Source organism: Musca autumnalis, unplaced genomic scaffold (genome assembly GCF_047663935.1).
Source record: "Musca autumnalis isolate F117 unplaced genomic scaffold, ASM4766393v1 scaffold_1, whole genome shotgun sequence".
NCBI lineage: Eukaryota > Metazoa > Arthropoda > Insecta > Diptera > Muscidae > Musca > Musca autumnalis.
This window is the reverse complement of record NW_027411644.1, coordinates 125,332,014-125,353,173: the sequence shown is the minus strand read 5'-3', so window position 1 is coordinate 125,353,173 and position 21,160 is coordinate 125,332,014. Positions and strand designations below refer to the sequence as shown.

At 33.9% G+C, this 21,160-nt stretch overlaps 1 protein-coding gene across 1 annotated transcript; it reads left to right on the top strand.

The window, feature by feature from the left end:
- The first annotated feature begins 17,331 nt into the window (after window positions 1-17,331).
- On the top strand, window positions 17,332-19,601 carry LOC141390823 (tensin-2-like). The gene has a single exon (XM_073963784.1). It carries the CDS (start codon window positions 17,528-17,530, stop codon window positions 19,265-19,267), a length of 1,740 nt encoding a protein of 579 aa, XP_073819885.1. The 5' UTR covers window positions 17,332-17,527; the 3' UTR covers window positions 19,268-19,601.
- The last annotated feature ends 1,559 nt before the right edge of the window (window positions 19,602-21,160 follow it).

Here is a 21,160-nt window from a genome sequence, read left to right as displayed (position 1 = left end):
TTGCACTTCAACCACTATAACATAGCCATTTGTTAACCGATTTCAAAACTTTATAGCTTGTTCGAACGATATTATGCGCCCCTTAAAAATAGAAAACCAATAGAAATCCGTTGTGAAAAATAGAAGTTATGCCCGTTTAAAATTGAAAATCTTAGAAACCCCGTTTTTTAACATTTACCGTTATAAAACAAAAAAAGAAGTGACCCAAAGGAACCAAAGGTATTTTTGTTATCCATGGACCCCAACAGATAGAATTTTTGCATCAGAACGCTTGAATATTTTTTTAGTCAACTTTTGTAGCACAGTGCAATTAATATTTTATCTAATTTTATGTAAAAGCTCTTCAAAATATACCTTTCTGACAGAAGACTTGTAGAACTTGTACAGAAGACGTTAAATGCCCAATTAAAATTCGTAAATATCATAGAATTTTACTTTTGCTTGCAAAAAAATTAAAGATTCTATTGGACCATAAAATATTCTCAACATGCATTTTGTAATGAAAATAGAGATGAAAAGATTTGTCTTCAAAGGATTGTAGATATGCGTACCGTTTGCTTAATTGTTTTCTTATAGTTTTGTTTTAAAATAAATAATGATTTTTTGAAAAAAAATTGGTGTCCCGAATTTAGTAATATATTTCTATAATGTAGAAAAAAATTGCCCGGAATCGGAGTCGAGTTATTTTTTTCGACTCAGATTCCGACTCCAGCAAAATTGCTCGACTTCGACTCGTAGACCCCGACTCCGTACCCTGGTTTTCAAACTCTGCGGTAATAAAACTTGATAATACGGAAAAATGTATGCAAGCTTTTAGTCATGGGAATTCATGGGAACTCGATCTAATGCCCGTAATTTCTACGCGTAGTTATCTATGAGTTCATAGATATCTCCCGTGTAAGCAAACTTTCACAATTTCAATCGATAGGTAACGTTACCGGGTCGAAAACGGCCGTGTTACTTACACAAAGGATTTTGCCTGGTTGATCGTTGCCAATGTGTTAAAAATTGTAAAACACTTATATGTGGCAATGTTTTTACGAAATTATGAATGAAAATCACCAATGTTACCACATGTTTTCAAAATTTACACGCCTCGGTAAATGGCACGTAGAAGTTACTAAACGCGTAAGTAAAGATAGCTAATAGGTAGCTACCTACCCGGTTACCTAGGGCTTGAAATTACGGGCATAAGAACGCCAAATTTCATGATTTTTCAATTCAAGCACGCTTGTATGGGCTGGGGTTTATTTTATTACATGTTTTAATTTTGTTTCACTATTCCAGAATATTACACTTCTATTTTTCTGAACACTTGAGCTGGTTGGCTGGTTGAGATAACTGCCCAAAATTGCATTTTATTTATTCCGGGATATTTCGCTATGGCTTGCATGTTTATAGCATCTTAAGACTGCATTTAAATTCAATCCAAAAAACTGCATCAAATGCCGAGATTTGGATCGAAAATGAACTGCATCCTAGCTGTGTGCTGTGGAAGCAAAATGGAGTGCATCATAGCTGCGGGCTCTCTTGCAAAATTCATAAGTGAATTCATTGGAAAAGATGTACTCCAAAGGCAAATGTACTGTACACTTGTACTGATTAACCTGCATCCACGGATGCAAACTTTTGCTGGGAACGACACTTGTACTGTACACTTGTAGTGATTAAACTGATTTCTCAATAAAAAATTGTTTAAAAAAGTCTCTCGCTTAAGGACAAGTTTTTATATATATATAATAATCCCACAAAAACATATGAATATCGGATCATCCGTATTCGAGCTGCAGTGGGAGTGAATCCTAGCTGCGGGCTCTCTTCTAAAATTCATTGGAAAAAATGTACTCCAACGGCTCTTGTACTGTACATTTGTAGCGATTAAACCGCGGATGCAAATTTTTTGCTGGGAAAGATTGGACAAAATGAAAATGCAGTTTAATTTTACTATTAAACCCTTGGTGGCTTTTGCGTATAACAGAAACAAAACGGAACGATAATTTTATGTCACAATATTTTAACATAAAATTAAGTTGAACAGCGCCATCTACACTTCTATAATAACAATGAAACGTCCTATGTCTTTGATATTGGCTTCAGCTTGGTGTGTAACTGTACTATTGTTGATATACGTGGCACCATCTACAGGAGTATAGTAATAATAATGTTATTCGCCATCCAACTGTCAGTAGTAGGTGGCGCTAAATATTATCCCAAATACATACAATTTAGACGATTCGAATTCAAATTCGTTCGAACTACAATCAACCTTCTTTTTTTGAACTTTTATTTTATTCATTTTTGTTTTCAATCAAACAGAAATTTTCTTACAATAACAGGAGTTTGGTAGTGATTCGAACGAGGTTTTATCATAGACAAATAAATTTATAGACGAAGAAATGCCATAGACTAATGAAAACATAGACGAAGTATGCTCTCACCGAGTATGTTCGAATTGAGTATGCTGAAAACGCAACTCAACCATAGACTAATAAATTTATAGACATTTATTTGCTCTCAGCATTTATCTTCGAAATCAAAGACATACAATCTTAAAGATTGGACATCATGCAAAATTTTTTAAATTTTCATATTCAAGCATAGAGGGCGTTTATGTATAACATACAATTAACAGAAACAAAAGCGTACACCAATGTGAACTATGTTAAATATAACATAATTCATGTCACCATATTGTAACTTCACATTATGTTAGACCACCAGTACCATCTGCCGATGTATAGTAGCAATGGAAATGTCCCATCTTGTAATATTGTATATCTTTGTCGAAATTTTCGAAAATTGGTAGATGGCGTTAGTAGTTTTATTTAGAGTTACTATAGATTTTAAACTATTTATTCTGATAAAAGATAAAATATGGATAATCTTTGGCCAGATCAACATCCTCATATAAACAAATCCAAAAAAATATTGTAATTTTCCCAAAACATTGTGCAATTGTGTGAAAAGATTAGGTACTTTGCATACCGGCGACACCTACAAAAAAGAAGCACACTACAATTCTCTTTGTCTATACGATTTATTAGTCTATGCTAATAAATCGTATAGACAAAGAGATTGTAGTGTTTTCTTTTTTTGTAGGTGTCGCCCGTATGCAAAGTGCCTAATCTTTTCATTCAATTGCACAATGTTTTGGGGTAAGTTACAATATTTTTTTGGATTTGTTTATATGAGGATGTAGATCTGGCCAAAGATTATCCATATTTCGTCTTTTATCAGAATAAATAGTTTTAAATCTATAGTAACTTTAAATAAAACTACTAACGCCATCTACCAATTTTCGAAAATTTCGAAGATAAATCATAGACTAATCATAGACTAATGAAAACATAGACGAAGGAATGCTCTCACCGAGTATGTTCGAATTGAGTATGCTTACAGAGGTACTCAAAATAAAATGCCAAAAAATACAAGTTAATAAATATTTTGTTTTGGGAAAAGGCTACATGGGGTTAGTTTTTGATGGGAATAATATCCTCATACAAAAATATCCATGAAAATATTGCCATTTTCCGCAAAAATCGTCTTCGAACTTTTTTGAGTTTTCGTGTTTGAGTAGGTTTACGGCGCAAAATTGAGTATTCCTTCGTCTATATTTTTATTAGCATAGACTAATGAAAACATAGACGAAGGAATGCTCTCACCGAGTATGTTCGAATTGAGTATGCTTACAGAGGTACTCAAAATAAAATGCCAAAAAATACAAGTTAATAAATATTTTGTTTTGGCAAAAGGCTACATGGGGTTAGTTTTTGATGGGAACAATATCCTCAGACAAAAATATCCATGAAAATATTGCCATTTTCCGCAAAAATCGTCTTCGAACTTTTTTGAGTTTTCGTGTTTGAGTAGGTTTACGGCGCAAAATTGAGTATTCCTTCGTCTATCTTTTTATTAGTCTATGTTTATTAGTCTATGCATAGACTAATGAAAACATAGGCGAAGGAATGCTCTCACCGAGTATGTTCGAATTGAGTATGCTTACAGAGGTACTCAAAATAAAATGCCAAAAAATACAAGTTAATAAATATTTTGTTTTGGCAAAAGGCTACATGGGGTTAGTTTTTGATGGGAACAATATCCTCAGACAAAAATATCCATGAAAATATTGCCATTTTCCGCAAAAATCGTCTTCGAACTTTTTTGAGTTTTCGTGTTTGAGTAGGTTTACGGCGCAAAATTGAGTATTCCTTCGTCTATATTTTTATTAGCATAGACTAATGAAAACATAGACGAAGGAATGCTCTCACCGAGTATGTTCGAATTGAGTATGCTTACAGAGGTACTCAAAATAAAATGCCAAAAAATACAAGTTAATAAATATTTTGTTTTGGCAAAAGGCTACATGGGGTTAGTTTTTGATGGGAACAATATCCCCAGACAAAAATATCCATGAAAATATTGCCATTTTCCGCAAAAATCGTCTTCGAACTTTTTTGAGTTTTCGTGTTTGAGTAGGTTTACGGCGCAAAATTGAGTATTCCTTCGTCTATCTTTTTATTAGTCTATGTTTATTAGTCTATGCATAGACTAATGAAAACATAGGCGAAGGAATGCTCTCACCGAGTATGTTCGAATTGAGTATGCTTACAGAGGTACTCAAAATAAAATGCCAAAAAATACAAGTTAATAAATATTTTGTTTTGGCAAAAGGCTACATGGGGTTAGTTTTTGATGGGAACAATATCCTCAGACAAAAATATCCATGAAAATATTGCCATTTTCCGCAAAAATCGTCTTCGAACTTTTTTGAGTTTTCGTGTTTGAGTAGGTTTACGGCGCAAAATTGAGTATTCCTTCGTCTATATTTTTATTAGCATAGACTAATGAAAACATAGACGAAGGAATGCTCTCACCGAGTATGTTCGAATTGAGTATGCTTACAGAGGTACTCAAAATAAAATGCCAAAAAATACAAGTTAATAAATATTTTGTTTTGGGAAAAGGCTACATGGGGTTAGTTTTTGATGGGAATAATATCCTCATACAAAAATATCCATGAAAATATTGCCATTTTCCGCAAAAATCGTCTTCGAACTTTTTTGAGTTTTCGTGTTTGAGTAGGTTTACGGCGCAAAATTGAGTATTCCTTCGTCTATATTTTTATTAGCATAGACTAATGAAAACATAGACGAAGGAATGCTCTCACCGAGTATGTTCGAATTGAGTATGCTTACAGAGGTACTCAAAATAAAATGCCAAAAAATACAAGTTAATAAATATTTTGTTTTGGCAAAAGGCTACATGGGGTTAGTTTTTGATGGGAACAATATCCTCAGACAAAAATATCCATGAAAATATTGCCATTTTCCGCAAAAATCGTCTTCGAACTTTTTTGAGTTTTCGTGTTTGAGTAGGTTTACGGCGCAAAATTGAGTATTCCTTCGTCTATCTTTTTATTAGTCTATGTTTATTAGTCTATGCATAGACTAATGAAAACATAGGCGAAGGAATGCTCTCACCGAGTATGTTCGAATTGAGTATGCTTACAGAGGTACTCAAAATAAAATGCCAAAAAATACAAGTTAATAAATATTTTGTTTTGGCAAAAGGCTACATGGGGTTAGTTTTTGATGGGAACAATATCCTCAGACAAAAATATCCATGAAAATATTGCCATTTTCCGCAAAAATCGTCTTCGAACTTTTTTGAGTTTTCGTGTTTGAGTAGGTTTACGGCGCAAAATTGAGTATTCCTTCGTCTATATTTTTATTAGCATAGACTAATGAAAACATAGACGAAGGAATGCTCTCACCGAGTATGTTCGAATTGAGTATGCTTACAGAGGTACTCAAAATAAAATGCCAAAAAATACAAGTTAATAAATATTTTGTTTTGGCAAAAGGCTACATGGGGTTAGTTTTTGATGGGAACAATATCCCCAGACAAAAATATCCATGAAAATATTGCCATTTTCCGCAAAAATCGTCTTCGAACTTTTTTGAGTTTTCGTGTTTGAGTAGGTTTACGGCGCAAAATTGAGTATTCCTTCGTCTATCTTTTTATTAGTCTATGTTTATTAGTCTATGCATAGACTAATGAAAACATAGGCGAAGGAATGCTCTCACCGAGTATGTTCGAATTGAGTATGCTTACAGAGGTACTCAAAATAAAATGCCAAAAAATACAAGTTAATAAATATTTTGTTTTGGCAAAAGGCTACATGGGGTTAGTTTTTGATGGGAACAATATCCTCAGACAAAAATATCCATGAAAATATTGCCATTTTCCGCAAAAATCGTCTTCGAACTTTTTTGAGTTTTCGTGTTTGAGTAGGTTTACGGCGCAAAATTGAGTATTCCTTCGTCTATATTTTTATTAGTCTATGGTCTACGGACTAATGAAAACATAGACATTTATTTGCTCTCAGAATTTATCTTCGAAAATTGGTAGATGGCGTTAGTAGTTTTATTTAAAGTTACTATAGATTTAAAACTATTTATTCTGATAAAAGACGAAATATGGATAACACTGCTCAACAAATTTGAAAAAGTTGAATGTTTCAGACGAAGTTGCAGTTGTTTCTAGATGAAATCGGCGAGTTATTTTCAAATCCGGTCCCGGTTTTTCTCCATCAGCTCTTGTTTTTGAGATATAGCTCAAAATCGGTTTTTACGAGTTTAACCCAGACTTTCGTTATTTTCGGATACAAACAAATATTTTTTGTGGGTTTTTCGACATTAATATATTAAGGAGATGTTGTACGCTCGATACAAATCCTTTTTGAAATAGTTATGGTGAGCATATATCAAAAAAATATAGAAAATATACGACGGACGGTAGGTCCACTCCTTCAGGTACCTCCCCCACAAATGTTCAAAAATTGTCGCAAAACTTGTGCGCACGATAACTCTTGTAGGGAATAACCGATTTGGTCCATACTTTACACATCGTGTAATTTCTACCAAACTTAGATGAGGTTCCAATATGGACTCAATCGGTCCACTCCTTCGGGTACCTCCCACACAAAATTTCGGAAAAGTTCAGTTTAGGACCTGGTCTCGAATCGCTTTGATTTTTGTTTACGCAAGTTGTATTCGCTGTCCTCTATACGACGCTGTAAGTTTAATTAGGGGCAAGTCCATACTTCCTGAGAAAATAGCCTGAAAGTTACAAAACACCCTATGACACCGTGTGTAGTGGTTGGAGCGCAAGATAACTCTCGAACGGATCTGCCGATTCGGTCCAAAATTTGGCTTTCGTAATATTTTGTCCAAATTTAGTTCAAGTTCAAAGATGGATTATATCGGTCCTCTCCATCCCGTACATCCCACACAAAATTTTGGAGTTCACTTTATGACCTGCTATTGAATCACTTTGATTTTTGTTGAAGCAACTTACATTCGCTGCCTCAATTACGATGGTAAAAGTTGTTTCAGGGGCAACTCCATACTTCTTGAGAAAACAGCCCGAAGGGTGTAAAAACCCCCTATGACACCCCCATGGTCTATGTCGGTCCATTCCTTTAAGTACCTTTTCCGCAAAATTTTTGAACTTTAATCATACGACCAAAATTTTGAAACCCCCTAAATACATAATTTTTTTGTGAAAAAAGTGTTTCAATTTGCACAGGCTGAGGGTATATCTCTGTCGACAAAGCCGACTGATACTTTTTTACTTGTTTGAGGTCACTTTAAGCCAGCGACGACCACAGAAATACAACCAAAGCGAAGACATGTATGAACGTATGAGTGAAAAAAGCAACAACCACATTATGTTTTTGTTTGTTTTCATTTATTTACACTGTACGTGAGAGAGAGAAGCAAATGCAAAAACAACTCAGTGGGCGCCCTCACTATACGATCTAAGCAAAGAAGCTCGTCCCTGCTTTAAGCAGATATACAATTGAAAATAAACTTTAGAGTCACATGAGATAATTAAACTGACATAACATTTATTTTTCACTAATTTTCTTCAATTCTGAGAATCGTAAAAATGCCGTAAACGCTTTTATTTAAAAATACCATTTTTTAACAAAAAATTTAAAATTTTTTCAAAGTGGTTTGTGTATGACCTTTTTCAATATTTGAATGAAATAAACATTATTATAGTTATTAGTAGGCTTATATTTATTCATTCGTGAAACAAAAAATAATTTTTGAAAAAAAAAATTTTTTTTTTTCATTTCATACATTTTTTCAAAAAATTATTTTTTTAAAATCGATTTGTGCGTGAACTTTTTTTATATTTCAATGGAATAAACGATAGCGTAGTGATTATTAAGCAAAAGTTCATTCATCCCTTCTACAGGAAATCATTTTTGAGAAAAAATGTCAAAAAGTCATAACCCTAATAGACATAGACTAATGAAAACACAGACGAAGGAATACTCAATTTTGCGCCGTCAAGTTACTCAAACACGAAAACTCAAAAAAGTTCGAAGACGATTTTTGCGGAAAATGACAATATTTTGTTGGATATTTTTGTCTGAGGACACTGTTCCCATCAAAAACTAACCCCATGTAGCCTTTTGCCAGAACAAAATATTTATTAACTTGTATTTTTTGGCATTTTATTTTGAGTTTCTTTTTCAGCACACTCAATTCGAAAATACTCGGTGAGAGCATTCCGTCGTCTATGTTTTCATTAGTCTATGGTATAGACTCCATACATTCATTAGTCTATGGCATAGACTAAAAAAAGGAGATTAATTCAGGGAAGCATTTGGGTGGCCTAATGTTAATATTTTTGGAATGTTTGCGCCTCAATCAATATAACGGAACACAGTTTTGGTGCATAATAAGGGATTGGAGACATATTTTCGAAGCCCTCATAAATGGGTACCATAAAAATATGACGTGTTTTTCTGGTTTTGTCTACATTTCTTATTTGAGTAGGGTAAAATCTTCTAATATTTTCAATTACTGCTTAAGCCAATATTTGGCTATGAATTATAAAGTTAGATCAATCTTTTAATGTAGCTGCCATATAAGGGTATCTCCCGATTTTATGTATTTCGAGGGTCTTGACAACATTTTTTAGTATATTTTTCTGCAAATTAGGATTTATAATTCTGAGTGCCTAAGAATTCATCGAGGGACAATTTTTCAATATAGGTCAATGTTTTCGTATAGCGCCCATGTAAATGTACAATCAAATGTTGGGGTTTTTGAACATTTTAGCTATATATCGAAACTAAAGTAGCTTAAACTGTAAATCGTGCATTTTGAAGGGATTAAAATTATTTTTACGAAACATCGTCCCCATATAATCTTTCTTTGGAATAACCTCCATACACAGGAGCAGTCAAATTTGACATATTTTGAAGATCTTGCCCATTCCTTTAGGAGAATGTTTACAAATTTTGGAATAGATATTGTAAAAATGATTGTTAAACGGTTTATTATAGTGGTACCCTAATAAGTATGCAGCAAAATATATTTCTTAGTGTGTGAAAAGTATATTCAGTGGTTCTATGTACATAAAAAGGACTACTTTTTGAAAGAAATTTATCGTAAATTTCCAAGAACAATATCCACCTGACGATCCATAATAGCCTGTCGTACGAAGAGTAAATACAAATAAAACAACGCTAAACAACAAATACAATATAATGATAGCAATCATAGCTCCAATAACGAGCACAAAATATATTATGTTCAAAATTTCCAGATTTTTAATGAATGACTATTTTCACCATTTCTTCAATAAAAAAATAACGACAAAAAACGCGCTACCTCGCGCTACTTTTTTTAATACTCTATATACTTTTCCAAAATAGGGAAAATATGGATACATTTTAAATTAATTTTATATATGTGTCTAAACTAGTTTTGCTATAATTATATTTTTCTAAAATTCTGATAACTACCTGAAGTTGACGATTCCATTCTCTAATGGCCACTATTGATGCACAGAAAAAAGATATTACACTTTAAACACAAGAAAAGTTAATTTTTTATGTTATTTTTGAAATTGTTAAAAATTCTTCAACTTTAACAACGTGTAACTGTAAAAGTAAACAACATATGATCTTGACAGTTCAAATAGAGACGTGCAATTTTATACCCTATAACCATGTAACAACAGTTATACCAAAAACTGAATTTCATTTTTTGAATTAATCTCCGTTTTTGAGATTTCACCCCTCTGTGCGGCGGTTTACTCAATTTTTCCGCGGTCAAGTAATTCAAACCCGAAAACTCAAAATAGTCCGAAGACGATTTTTGAAAAAAAACAATATTTTCTTGGATATTTTTATCTGGGAATATAGTTCCCATCAATAACTAATCCCATGTCGTCTTTTGCCAGAACAATATACATATCTATTAACTTGTATTTTTTGGCATTTTATATTGAATTTCTTACCCAGCAAAAATTTTGTAAGCACACGTCATTACTTCTTGCATTACCGGGTAATGAGTGCTCATTACACTCCGCATTATCAGGCAGTATATATATAACATTTTACACATAACTAGTTACTTCCTTACTTACTACTTACTTACTAAGTAATGAGTATGGTGGCACAGAGCTAGTGTGTCCGACTACAAATTCTAGAGCAGTGCCGACCAAGAAGAGAGCACACAAAAATGTGAATGTATTAAAAACGTTGGCAATTTATGACAGTGTGTTAGTAAGTTTGTATGCACGCAATCTACAAAACAAAAAAAATCAAAACATTTGCTCTCTCTTGCCCGCTCTTTCTTTGCATTCGGGTCGAGTGTGTGTGATTTGCCGAAAAACTTCGTAACCTCAAGAATACTAAAGAACGGCACTGTTCTAGAGTTGTGTGTTCAAAGCTCAGCGTCGGCATGGGTGTTTTTTGTTTACAAAATTACAAAAACATGTTGATGTACATGGATGAGTTAAACCAAACCCTGTTGTTCGTGCGAGTGGCCTAGTGTGTAGTGTGTTTGGCTACAAATCAGAAGTTCGTGTGTTCAAAACTAGCAGGTATCGATTGAAAAAGAAAAACAAAACACAAAAATGTGTAGTGTTGAATTTGAATATAATTTCACCTCAATTTTTTCTAAAAATAGAACTATGCTTCTTAGCTTCTTTTCGACTGCCGGTATGTGGTTAAGTATGTACTTAAAAAACATATTAAAGGAAGTACTTCCTTTCTATCACATCCCCATGTAAAAATAATGACTTTTACGATATATTTGTAAGTAGTTACTACTGCCAAATTTTACTGAATAAACTCATTACTTAGTAATGACTTTTTTTGCTGGATAGTTACCACACTCAATTCAAACATACTCGGTGAGAGCATTCCGTCGTCTATAAATTTATTAGTCTATGGTAAAATCATCAAAATTGCTATGTTAATGCTATGAAATGTATAATTTACGTCACTGTTCGTGTGTATGGTTGAAGTAAGGAAGGAGGTACTAAATGATACTAAAGTGGGTACTGGGTGCACGGAGATCTGGAACTCTAAAGTTGGGATTTAGATCACTGTTGCTGTGTAGTGTTGAGATATGGAGATGGTTTTAGAAATGGGTGCTATAAACGCTAGAAAGTACTAAATTTGGTATTGAGCGGATGGATATGGAGAGCTACATTTCTGAAATGTGATATTAGCATAGACTAATTAATGTATAGACGAAGAAATACTCATGTTATGCGCGGGGTTGTGACTCAAATTAAATAGCTCATCATTTTTCGAAGACAATTTTTGGGGATTAATTGCAAGACTTTGTTCCACATTTTTATATGTGGATGTAGATCCGGCCAAAGACTACCCAAATATTGTATTTTACCAGAATAAATATTTTAAAATGTAAAGTTATTGACATTTTAAAAAGCGAGTGCATATTAAACAGACACAATTCGAACATACTCACTGAGAGGATTTCTTCGTCTATACATTAATCAGTCTATGATATTAGGGTCACTGCTGATGTGTATTGTTCAGATAAAGCGGTGATTGTGGAAAGTTTACTATAAGTGAAAGTACTTAATAGTACTATATTTGGTATAGAACTGGAATTCTAAAATTTAAGACTGCGAAGGACTGACATGTGGTTTTCGGAATTTGCACTTGTGAGTAGATTAAAAGGACTGAAAGTTGTATTAAGTTTATTGTTTTTGCGTTGTGTCAGGCAGATGGTTTGTGGACAGAAAATCTGAAATTTATTCTTAAGGTCACTGTTGGCGTTCAGATAAGGAGGTGATTTTGAAAATTTGTACCTACAGTGGTGAGCAAAAAATGAGCACATGTTTACTAACATCAACGTATTTTGTAAATAATAACACGTTGCAACGTGAACAATTTAACTATATTCTGACAAAACAGCTTGTCAGAAGACTAAAAAAAGAGAAGATACGTGTCTCGGCATTTTCTCTTATCACATGCACTTTTGACGTTATGGGCCTCCAAAGAGTAGGGGCCTTGATGTCAAAAGAGATAATTTGGTCAGACTCATATCTTCCAAACCGTTAAAATTTTTGATTTCTTTCTGAGGCAGAGATGTAGCTCTTGCCAAGAAGAAGTAGTTTATTGAATTTTAGGTACATGTTTTGATTGGTTGTCTCATTGAGTTTTGAACAATTTGGTATCTATAATAAGTGTTCCACAAACATCCCATAAGGGACAAGGGAGACTTCTCGCATATCAATTAGTACACCCCGATTCGTATTAAGACACCACTTTTATAGAGAAGTTTTACATGGCTGAAATACTCAGGAAATGTCGCCAACATTACTGAGGGGTATTTTGCCACCGTTGAAAAGTGTTTTGATGTTGCCTGGCCGGGGAATCAAACCCACGACCTTATGTGTGCAAGGCAGGTGTACATACCATTGCACCACGATGGTATCTATAGACATCGAAAAAATATGAAACACCTCAATTTTTGTTTTTTATGGCAAGGGCTACAAGTTTTCCTTCGAGAGTAAACCGAAATTCCTAATTGGTTGAAATGTATGAGCCTGAATAAATATTCCTCTTAATATCAAGGCCTCAAGTCTTTGGGCCCATAACAGATTTTGACTTTCAAGGTGACGTTTTATGGATTTATGGTAAGAGTACATTTAGGTTCTTAATGGTTTGGAAGATATGGGCCTGGCAAAAATATTCCTTTTGACATCATGGTTTGGGGTCTGTCGTTGATTTCCGTAATTATTCTTCTTTCAATTCGTGGGGTCACTGTTTTTGGTCTGCCAGGTGACGCCTTCAGCTTGACACTTCATTCTCTCATCGTTTGCAACAAATTAGTTGACTTACTATATCTCCTCTTTTTTGTTATTCTATCAAACTTCAGTGTCAGAATATGGTTAATTTGTTCGTGTTGCATGTTGTTATTATTTACAAAATACGTTAAATTTAGTCAACATGTACTCGTTTTTGTTCACCACTGTACGTGCGGAACTGAAGTGTGGTCAATTGAGTAGTTTTTGTTCTCAATTGTGAATGCAACAAACGAGTAACTTATTCATCAAGTATCAAGAATTAAAGTTATTGTTACTGCCTCAAACTCGTATCTCACTCAATAAAGGCGTTTCTTGCTTTAACAAAAAAGGATTAGAAGAATATTACTACTAGTATGTATAGATGTACTTTATTCCCTAATAACTGCATTTACACTTTTTCCCAAACACCAATGTAATAAAAGATAAATATTTTGTTTATCTCTCCTGAAAAGTTGTATTTTTTATGTAAGACATCGATAATTATAAAACTGCTACACTTCATTGTTTGTATAATTTTGAAAAAAAAAGATAAAAGTACAATTAGTGGGCGCTATTCAAGTGGGTGGCAGTGTGTGTCATTGACATTGGGGAATCTGTGGTATTGAAAATGTTTGCTTGGTCTTCTGTGTGCCATATTTTATATGTACCATTTTAAACACTCTCATTACACTGTGATACAAAAGTTGACTAGAAAATTATTTAGTGGCTCTGATGTAAAAATTCGGTTTTGTTGGAGTCCATGGAAGACGAAAATACCTTTGGTTCACTTCTTTTTTTTTATTTTATGACGGTAAATGTAGTGATAACTGGTTTTTATAAATGTTAAATTTTAAACGGGCATAACTTATTTTTTCACAACGTATTTTTATTATTATTTCATATTATTTATTTCGAACAAGCCATTAAATTCGGTTACAAATACCTAAGTTGTAGTGGTAAAAGTATTAAAAATGCATTAGAAAGCAGTATAATTATTTATTTCCATAAAAAAGAAAATTATGTCGAAAATGAGTTACGCGATATAGTCCATCTTCGAAGTTGACCTGCTTGCAAACAAAAAATTTCAAATTTTAATATCTCAATTTTTGGAAGTATAAAATAGTTTTTTCCATTTTGGAATGCTGACTTCATTTGCTCTTTCGTAGAAATAAATAATTATACTGTTTGGTATCTTCTAAGCAACCTAGAGTGCGAGGGACTAATTGTTATACCCTACACCACATTGCAGTAAGGGGTATTATGTCTTTGTGCATTTGTATGTAACATGGAAAAGGAAACGAGATTGACCCATAGTTCGTTTTGAAGGTAGACACAGAATCACTTTCTGAGTCGATATATGCATGCCCGTCCGTCTGTCCGTCAGTCCATGCATTTTAGTTTGCAATGTACAGGTTGAATTTATTGTAGGATTCAGCTGAAAATTGGGGAACATCTTTTTTATCCATAGTAACAACGCTGTTTATTTTGGATATAGCTCCAATATATACACTCACCCTATTTGTGGTGTTTGGTGCACCAATCGCGCTATGTGTGTGGAATTTTGATGAAATTTGTGGAATTTTTATGGAATTTGCACTAGAAATAAGTTTGCCAAATTATATTAAAATCAGTTCAGATTTGGACATATATCCATATACATTTTCGCCCGAATTCATATATTTAACGCACTAAGCACAAAATTGGAGAGATATTTTGATGAAATCGGAAAATGTGACGCAATCTTATCTAGAAAATTCTCCAAATTATATTGAAATCGTGGAGGTGTAGGGTATCGTATAGTAGGTCCAACCTACTTTGATCCTTTCCTTACTGGGTTTTAATGCGTTTTTCACACTTCCAGCACTACTATAACTTAGATATTTGTTAACAGATTTTTAAAAATTAAGTCATTTTTTACAGTGTTTTTATTACAGTGTTTTATTACAGTGTTTTATTTAACTTGCTTTGGTGTGTGTTTAGTTCAAATCTGGTAACTCATTTTTAACACAGTTGCAGTTTACCAATCGAACTAAAACTTTGCACACTTTTCAGATGTGAATGACAATACATGAATATGAAATCAAAACTAATATTGGTCCATTCTTACAGTGTTTTTACGGTGTCTAACTTGACCCCCTTTTCAAATCTGGTAACTGATTTTTAACACGGTTGCAGTTGACCAATCAAACTAAAACTTTGCACACTTTTCAGATTTAGATGACAATAAATGAATATGAAACCAAAACCAATATGGGTTCATTGTTTCTAATAGCCCCCATATAACGGTACCACCCGATTTCCGGTATTTTGGTTTTCAAATCTGGTAACTCATTTTTCACGCAGTTGCAGTTGACCAATCGAACTTAAAATTTGCACACTTTTTAGATTTGGATGACAATACATGAATATGAAATCAAAACTAATATTGGTCCATTCTTACAGTGTTTTACGGTGTCTAACTTGACCCCCTTTTCAAATCTGGTAACTGATTTTTAACACGGTTGCAGTTGACCAATCGAACTAAAACTTTGCACACTTTTCAGATTTAGATGACAATACATGAATATGAAACCAAACCCAATATGGGTCTTTTTTTCCTATAGCCCCCATATAACAGTACCACCCGACTTTTGGTATTTTGAGGATTTTGTCTTCATTTTTAGCCCGAATTTGCTGTAACTTGGCATTTGGAGTTCTCAATAGTCCAGGAACTTCCCCACTAAAAATTGCGGACGTAGGTCAAGATTTTATATAGCCTCCATATAACGGTACCACCCAATTTCAAGCATTTTAATCTAAATTTTCTGTTCAAATTGACTGTAATTCGGCATTTGGGGTTCTCAGTGGTCAAAAAATGTATTTACTAAAAAGTTAAAAATAAGAAATAATTTTAAAAAATTAAGTTTCAGTGTTTTATTTAGAAATGCACTTAAAACTAAAAAATAATTTGTCGCTTAGCCTCAATAAATATATTCTTTCTCATGATATAATCTCTCAAATAAAACGCTTGCCGTTTAATTTTGCCACCATTTAAATGCAAGCGTTTTATTTGAGCGATTCTATTATGAGAAAGAATATATATATTGAGGCTAAGCGACAAATTATTTTTTAGTTTTAAGTGCATTTCTAAATAAAACACTGAAACTTAATTTTTTTAAATTATTTCTTATTTTTTTTCTCCTCCTTAAGGAAAAAATAATAGAAAAAGTTTTATTCTTTAAATTACAGTTATAAAAACAAAAAACCAAGGGGCCAAAAGCAAAGGTAGTTTCGTTCTCCATGGACCCCAACACGACATAATTTGTACATCAGAATCCTTGAATAATGTTCCGTATAGCACATTGTTATTAAGTTGGGTCGGTTCAACATCGAACCACCAAATCTCTTGTATTCGATTACGTAGCAAAAAAACATTAATACTTATATTACTCATTCTAATCAGATCGATACCACATTACTCTGTCCAACATGGAACAACACAGCGTCACACGGCGTGTTTGAAGTAAATATAAATAAAACACGATCGCACACAATCCCACTTACATACTACATCTATGTATATTTAGCAGTAAACCACCTCGCCAATCATGTGGCAAATATTGTTTGTATTATAATTTAAATAAATAAATGAGAACAGGTAACGGGTTCAACGTATGATCCTAAAATATGTATGTAGTGCTCACGTTGACACAATGCTTAGAGTCTCGTTATATGTATCACACAGTATTGTTTATAAACATCAATTGGCCAAACCGTAATATAATTACGTCAAACTTACAGTAGTTTATACCATAATAGTGAGTAATAAATAGTGAGACTCCTTAATAAGACATGTTTGTTTGTATGGAAATGCAAATGTAGTTGTAAACTAGTATCAGTTACAGAGGAATATACCTTCGATGTACCTATAACCATTCTTAAATTTAACCCATTTTTTAATGTAATGAGTTTACTCCAAACGGGTTTCAATGAAATTTGTCATTTAAATTGCCAAGTCTCTTGACTTAAACAAGTGCTTTAGAGGCTCCACTGTCAATTCTATACTTACGTCTTCAAATGTCGAATAGTTGTAAAATATTGACGGATGTCAGCCTATTGATCGTGAATCCACTGTACATTAATTTGGGTAAAATAGAATGATGAGAGTGGCACATATTCGCTAACATATGTATGTATGTACGTATTTATAAACATTTACGCAGCTAAAGAATCCAAGTGGCGGCGCTCTCATTTCGCTCAATGACAGTCTGAGCAAAACAGATGGCAGGCGAATGTGTGTTCCAATTGCGTTAGTATATTGCGAGAAGCATTGCCGTCTAGTGCTATTTTAGAACGAAATTAATTCATATCCGTCCGCCACAAACACAATAAATTTGGGTATATAAATAAAATGACTACATTTGAAAATTCGCGAAATCCATATTTGAATGAAAATGATGGAAAACAATATAGTTTCGGTTCATCAGACACTGATGATACAGAGAATGAGATTCCCTACCATGCACGAGAGCACGCCAGGCCATTTACGTATGGTAAACTTCCAAAGGGCTTTAAGAAAAGTGATTTGAATCATGTCTCACTGGATGATATTCCCGACACCCCAAAAACTTGTAACAAGCCTGTGCCACCCACAACTTTACCTCCAAGTCCAACGGCTTTAAGAAAAACCCCACGACCAAGCGTTTCCCCTTCTAGGCCAGTTCTAAGAAAAACACCTTCACGTCAAGAATTCGAAGAAATGCTGAGAGAACGTCAAGAACAGTCACTCAGAGATCAAAATTTGGCTTTAAAGGAAGCTCAGAATGCATCCATTCAAAAAGATTTAGATGAGCTGCAGGAGAAATTGAACAAACATGCTCTGCTTCAGAAAAATCCTGTGGATCCGTCCGAAAATACATGTAGGGAGGTAGTAAAACTTGTAGAAACTATAGATTTACCTGATGAAAACACCACTGCTAATGACACAACACCTTCGAATGCGATTATGGAGGCCCCCGAGAAATACGAATCATCGGTCGTAATTGCTGAAACCAAGAGACCAGAAACACCTGCCTTTCCTGTTTCGACAAAGTCATCATTGGAAGATCGTTGCATTAGCCCTTATCAATTGTCAGCTCCCACATCGCCCATTCTTCCACGCGCTAATAAATCTAACGAGAAGAAACGTTCTCCAATAAAAATTCCTGCCTTGCCTTCTATAATACCGTCCAAAACAAATCAGAAAAAACAACAAGAAGTTCCACATAATGTTGAGCCTCACTTGGTAAAATTTGCTCGTGATTCCTCAGAGTTTTGGTACAAACCACACATGACTAGGGAAGAGGCGGTCAAAATTCTTAGACATGCTGAACCAGGCACATTCGTTATACGCAACTCCACAACATATAAGGGGGCATTTGGACTGGTGGTGCGTGTCGCCAAACCGCCGCAGGGCATCTCAATAGCTGAAAACAATAATAGCAGTGATGTATTAGTTCGACACTTTCTCTTGGAGCCTACAACGCGGGGTGTTCGACTCAAGGGGTGCCTGAATGAGCCAACATTTACATCACTTTCCGCCCTCGTATATCAGCATTCAATTAACCAGCTAGCTTTGCCCTGCAAACTTATCATACCCAACAGAGATTTAATGCTTTCAGATGAAGACAGTGAAATGATCCAAAGACAAAAACAATTATTGGAACAAGGAGCAGCATGTAATGTGTTACTTATTTTCACCATGGGTATGGAATCCTTAACAGGCGATGAAGCCATACGTCGGGCCGTTTACGAAATGTACGCTCAATCAGCTTCACATAATCCGATCGAAGTCCACTTTAAGGTATCACAAAACGGGATCACACTAACCGACAACAAGAGGCGCTTTTTCTTTCGCCGACATTACACTCCAAATTCCATATCATATATTGGTATTGATCCGGACAATCGTTTCTATACTGTGCTTGCCAATGACGAGGGATTAAATCGAACAGTTAATAAAACGATATTTGCATTCGTAGCACGACCCGCCGGTAGTCGTGACAACCAATGTCTTGTGTTTTGTGACTTGGCAGCTACACAGCCAGCATCAGCCATTGTGTCCTTTGCCCAAAAAATATTGCATTTAAATAAAAACGCCGATTTACTATAGAAATAATATGAATACTGTTGATTTAAACAAACAAATTTCTGTGTATTAGATTACAGATTTTTTTTTTAAAAAATAGAAATGCTGTTTTGCGATAGAAAAACAATTACATATTTAAAATATTACTGCCAATGTATCGATCTAACGCTACGTTTAATTATGCATAAAATTGTACGCGATGTCAGCTGTTCTCATACTCCATTTGTACGCAAAGCATTTTTGTGAAACAACTATTTAGTTTAGAAGAAAAAAAAATAACGCAAAGGCGCTCCAATAAATATATACACATCCTAATAATAATTGCAATTGATAATAAACATCTATTTCGATTTAAAAATAATATTTTTTATTCTAATTTCCTTAACGCCATTGCATCGTATTAGTACGAGTATGATGGCATGATGTAAAAATCTCATGTTTTATTGAGAAGAAGTTTTTTGCTAAGCTTGCCCAGCTAAAATATTCATTACAAATCGACCTATATTCCCATTATTTTAACAAGGGCATGTCATTAAGAATCAGTAGTCTTTTTTTTTTTTTTGCTATCATACAAAATGTTTAAAACTAGCAAGTGCTCGCTACTTCGTTAACGGAAGATTAATATACATGAAAAAGGGGATAATACATAAATCAACCAAAATGCACAATATAGTTCGGAGTCTACGAGTCTGATTTGAGAACTACTTTTTTCATCTCTATCTAGATTACAAAATTAATGTGGAAAAGCTTGAAGTTCAATTAATCCTCTGTATATTTTTTCAAGCAAATTTAAATTCCATGAAAATCGAGTTAACTTGCGCCTTCAACGTGAATTTTCAAGCTGTACCTTCACGTTCATGGCAAACAGAAACGTGTAAATATTTTGGAATATTTGTTTTAAATGCCACATACTCGTATCCTGATCTAGTTCCACATCTTCTTCTCATACTGCGTCCTGGTCTTCTCATCATTTTACAATTTTCAAATCTTTTTGGCTGAATTTTACATTCGACTGAATTTGAATGTTATTCTCAAGGAACACCTTAGGAAAACCTATCATAAAGGAAATGTAAAACTGTGCCTGTTTTATTTTTTTTTTTTGAGTGGTATTGGAAATTATCCTTAGAGTTGAAACGTAGAGGAAACGTTTCTGATTCTACGGTGAAAAACGAACTTCCCGATTTTGAATTGAACAACTGAATCTCTTTTAGTCGGCCAAAATACAATACGTTGATACGTCCTATAAGGTTTTCCAAGTTTAAAAAGTCAAGATTACAATGGTCTTTGGATGAATGAAACCTATGAAAAATATAAAGGTTAGAAGAAAATCATTAAAAGTGCTTCTGAATTAAGGTGAATTAATTCTAGTTATACCCCCTGGCGCATAACTCCCAAATTATTTAATTTATAATTTTTATAAATCATACGCCAGTGGGGATAAAATACATAATACAATAAAATAAGAAATAAAGGATGAACAATGTTTAAAAATGCTTTTGCGATGTACTAGAGAGTTCTTAATTATTGTCTTGGCTTCAATTTTGTCTTAGTATTGGATCGAAAATCTCAATGGTTTGCTGTTATATGCCAAAATATCCAAAGAACGTGGCAAAGGTCTGATAATAAAAAACTTCAAGTCAAAATCGGGAGGTTCCATTTTCACCGTAGTGAACATTATTGCTCAGTACAATCCCATGAATCAGAAACGCTAAGCGCTCCTTATGAAGTTCAAATCGCCCCTCCATAAAATACATACAGTAGGGCGACCAAAAAAAACTGCAAATATTTTTAAAGGCATACCCCCTAATTTTTTCCTGTTGATCCAAATCGATTAACGTTAACCCACCGTGCCACCTTAGCGATCTTTGTTTCCATAGTAATTTGTCATCGATTGGAAAATAATTGCGGTCTGTAGAG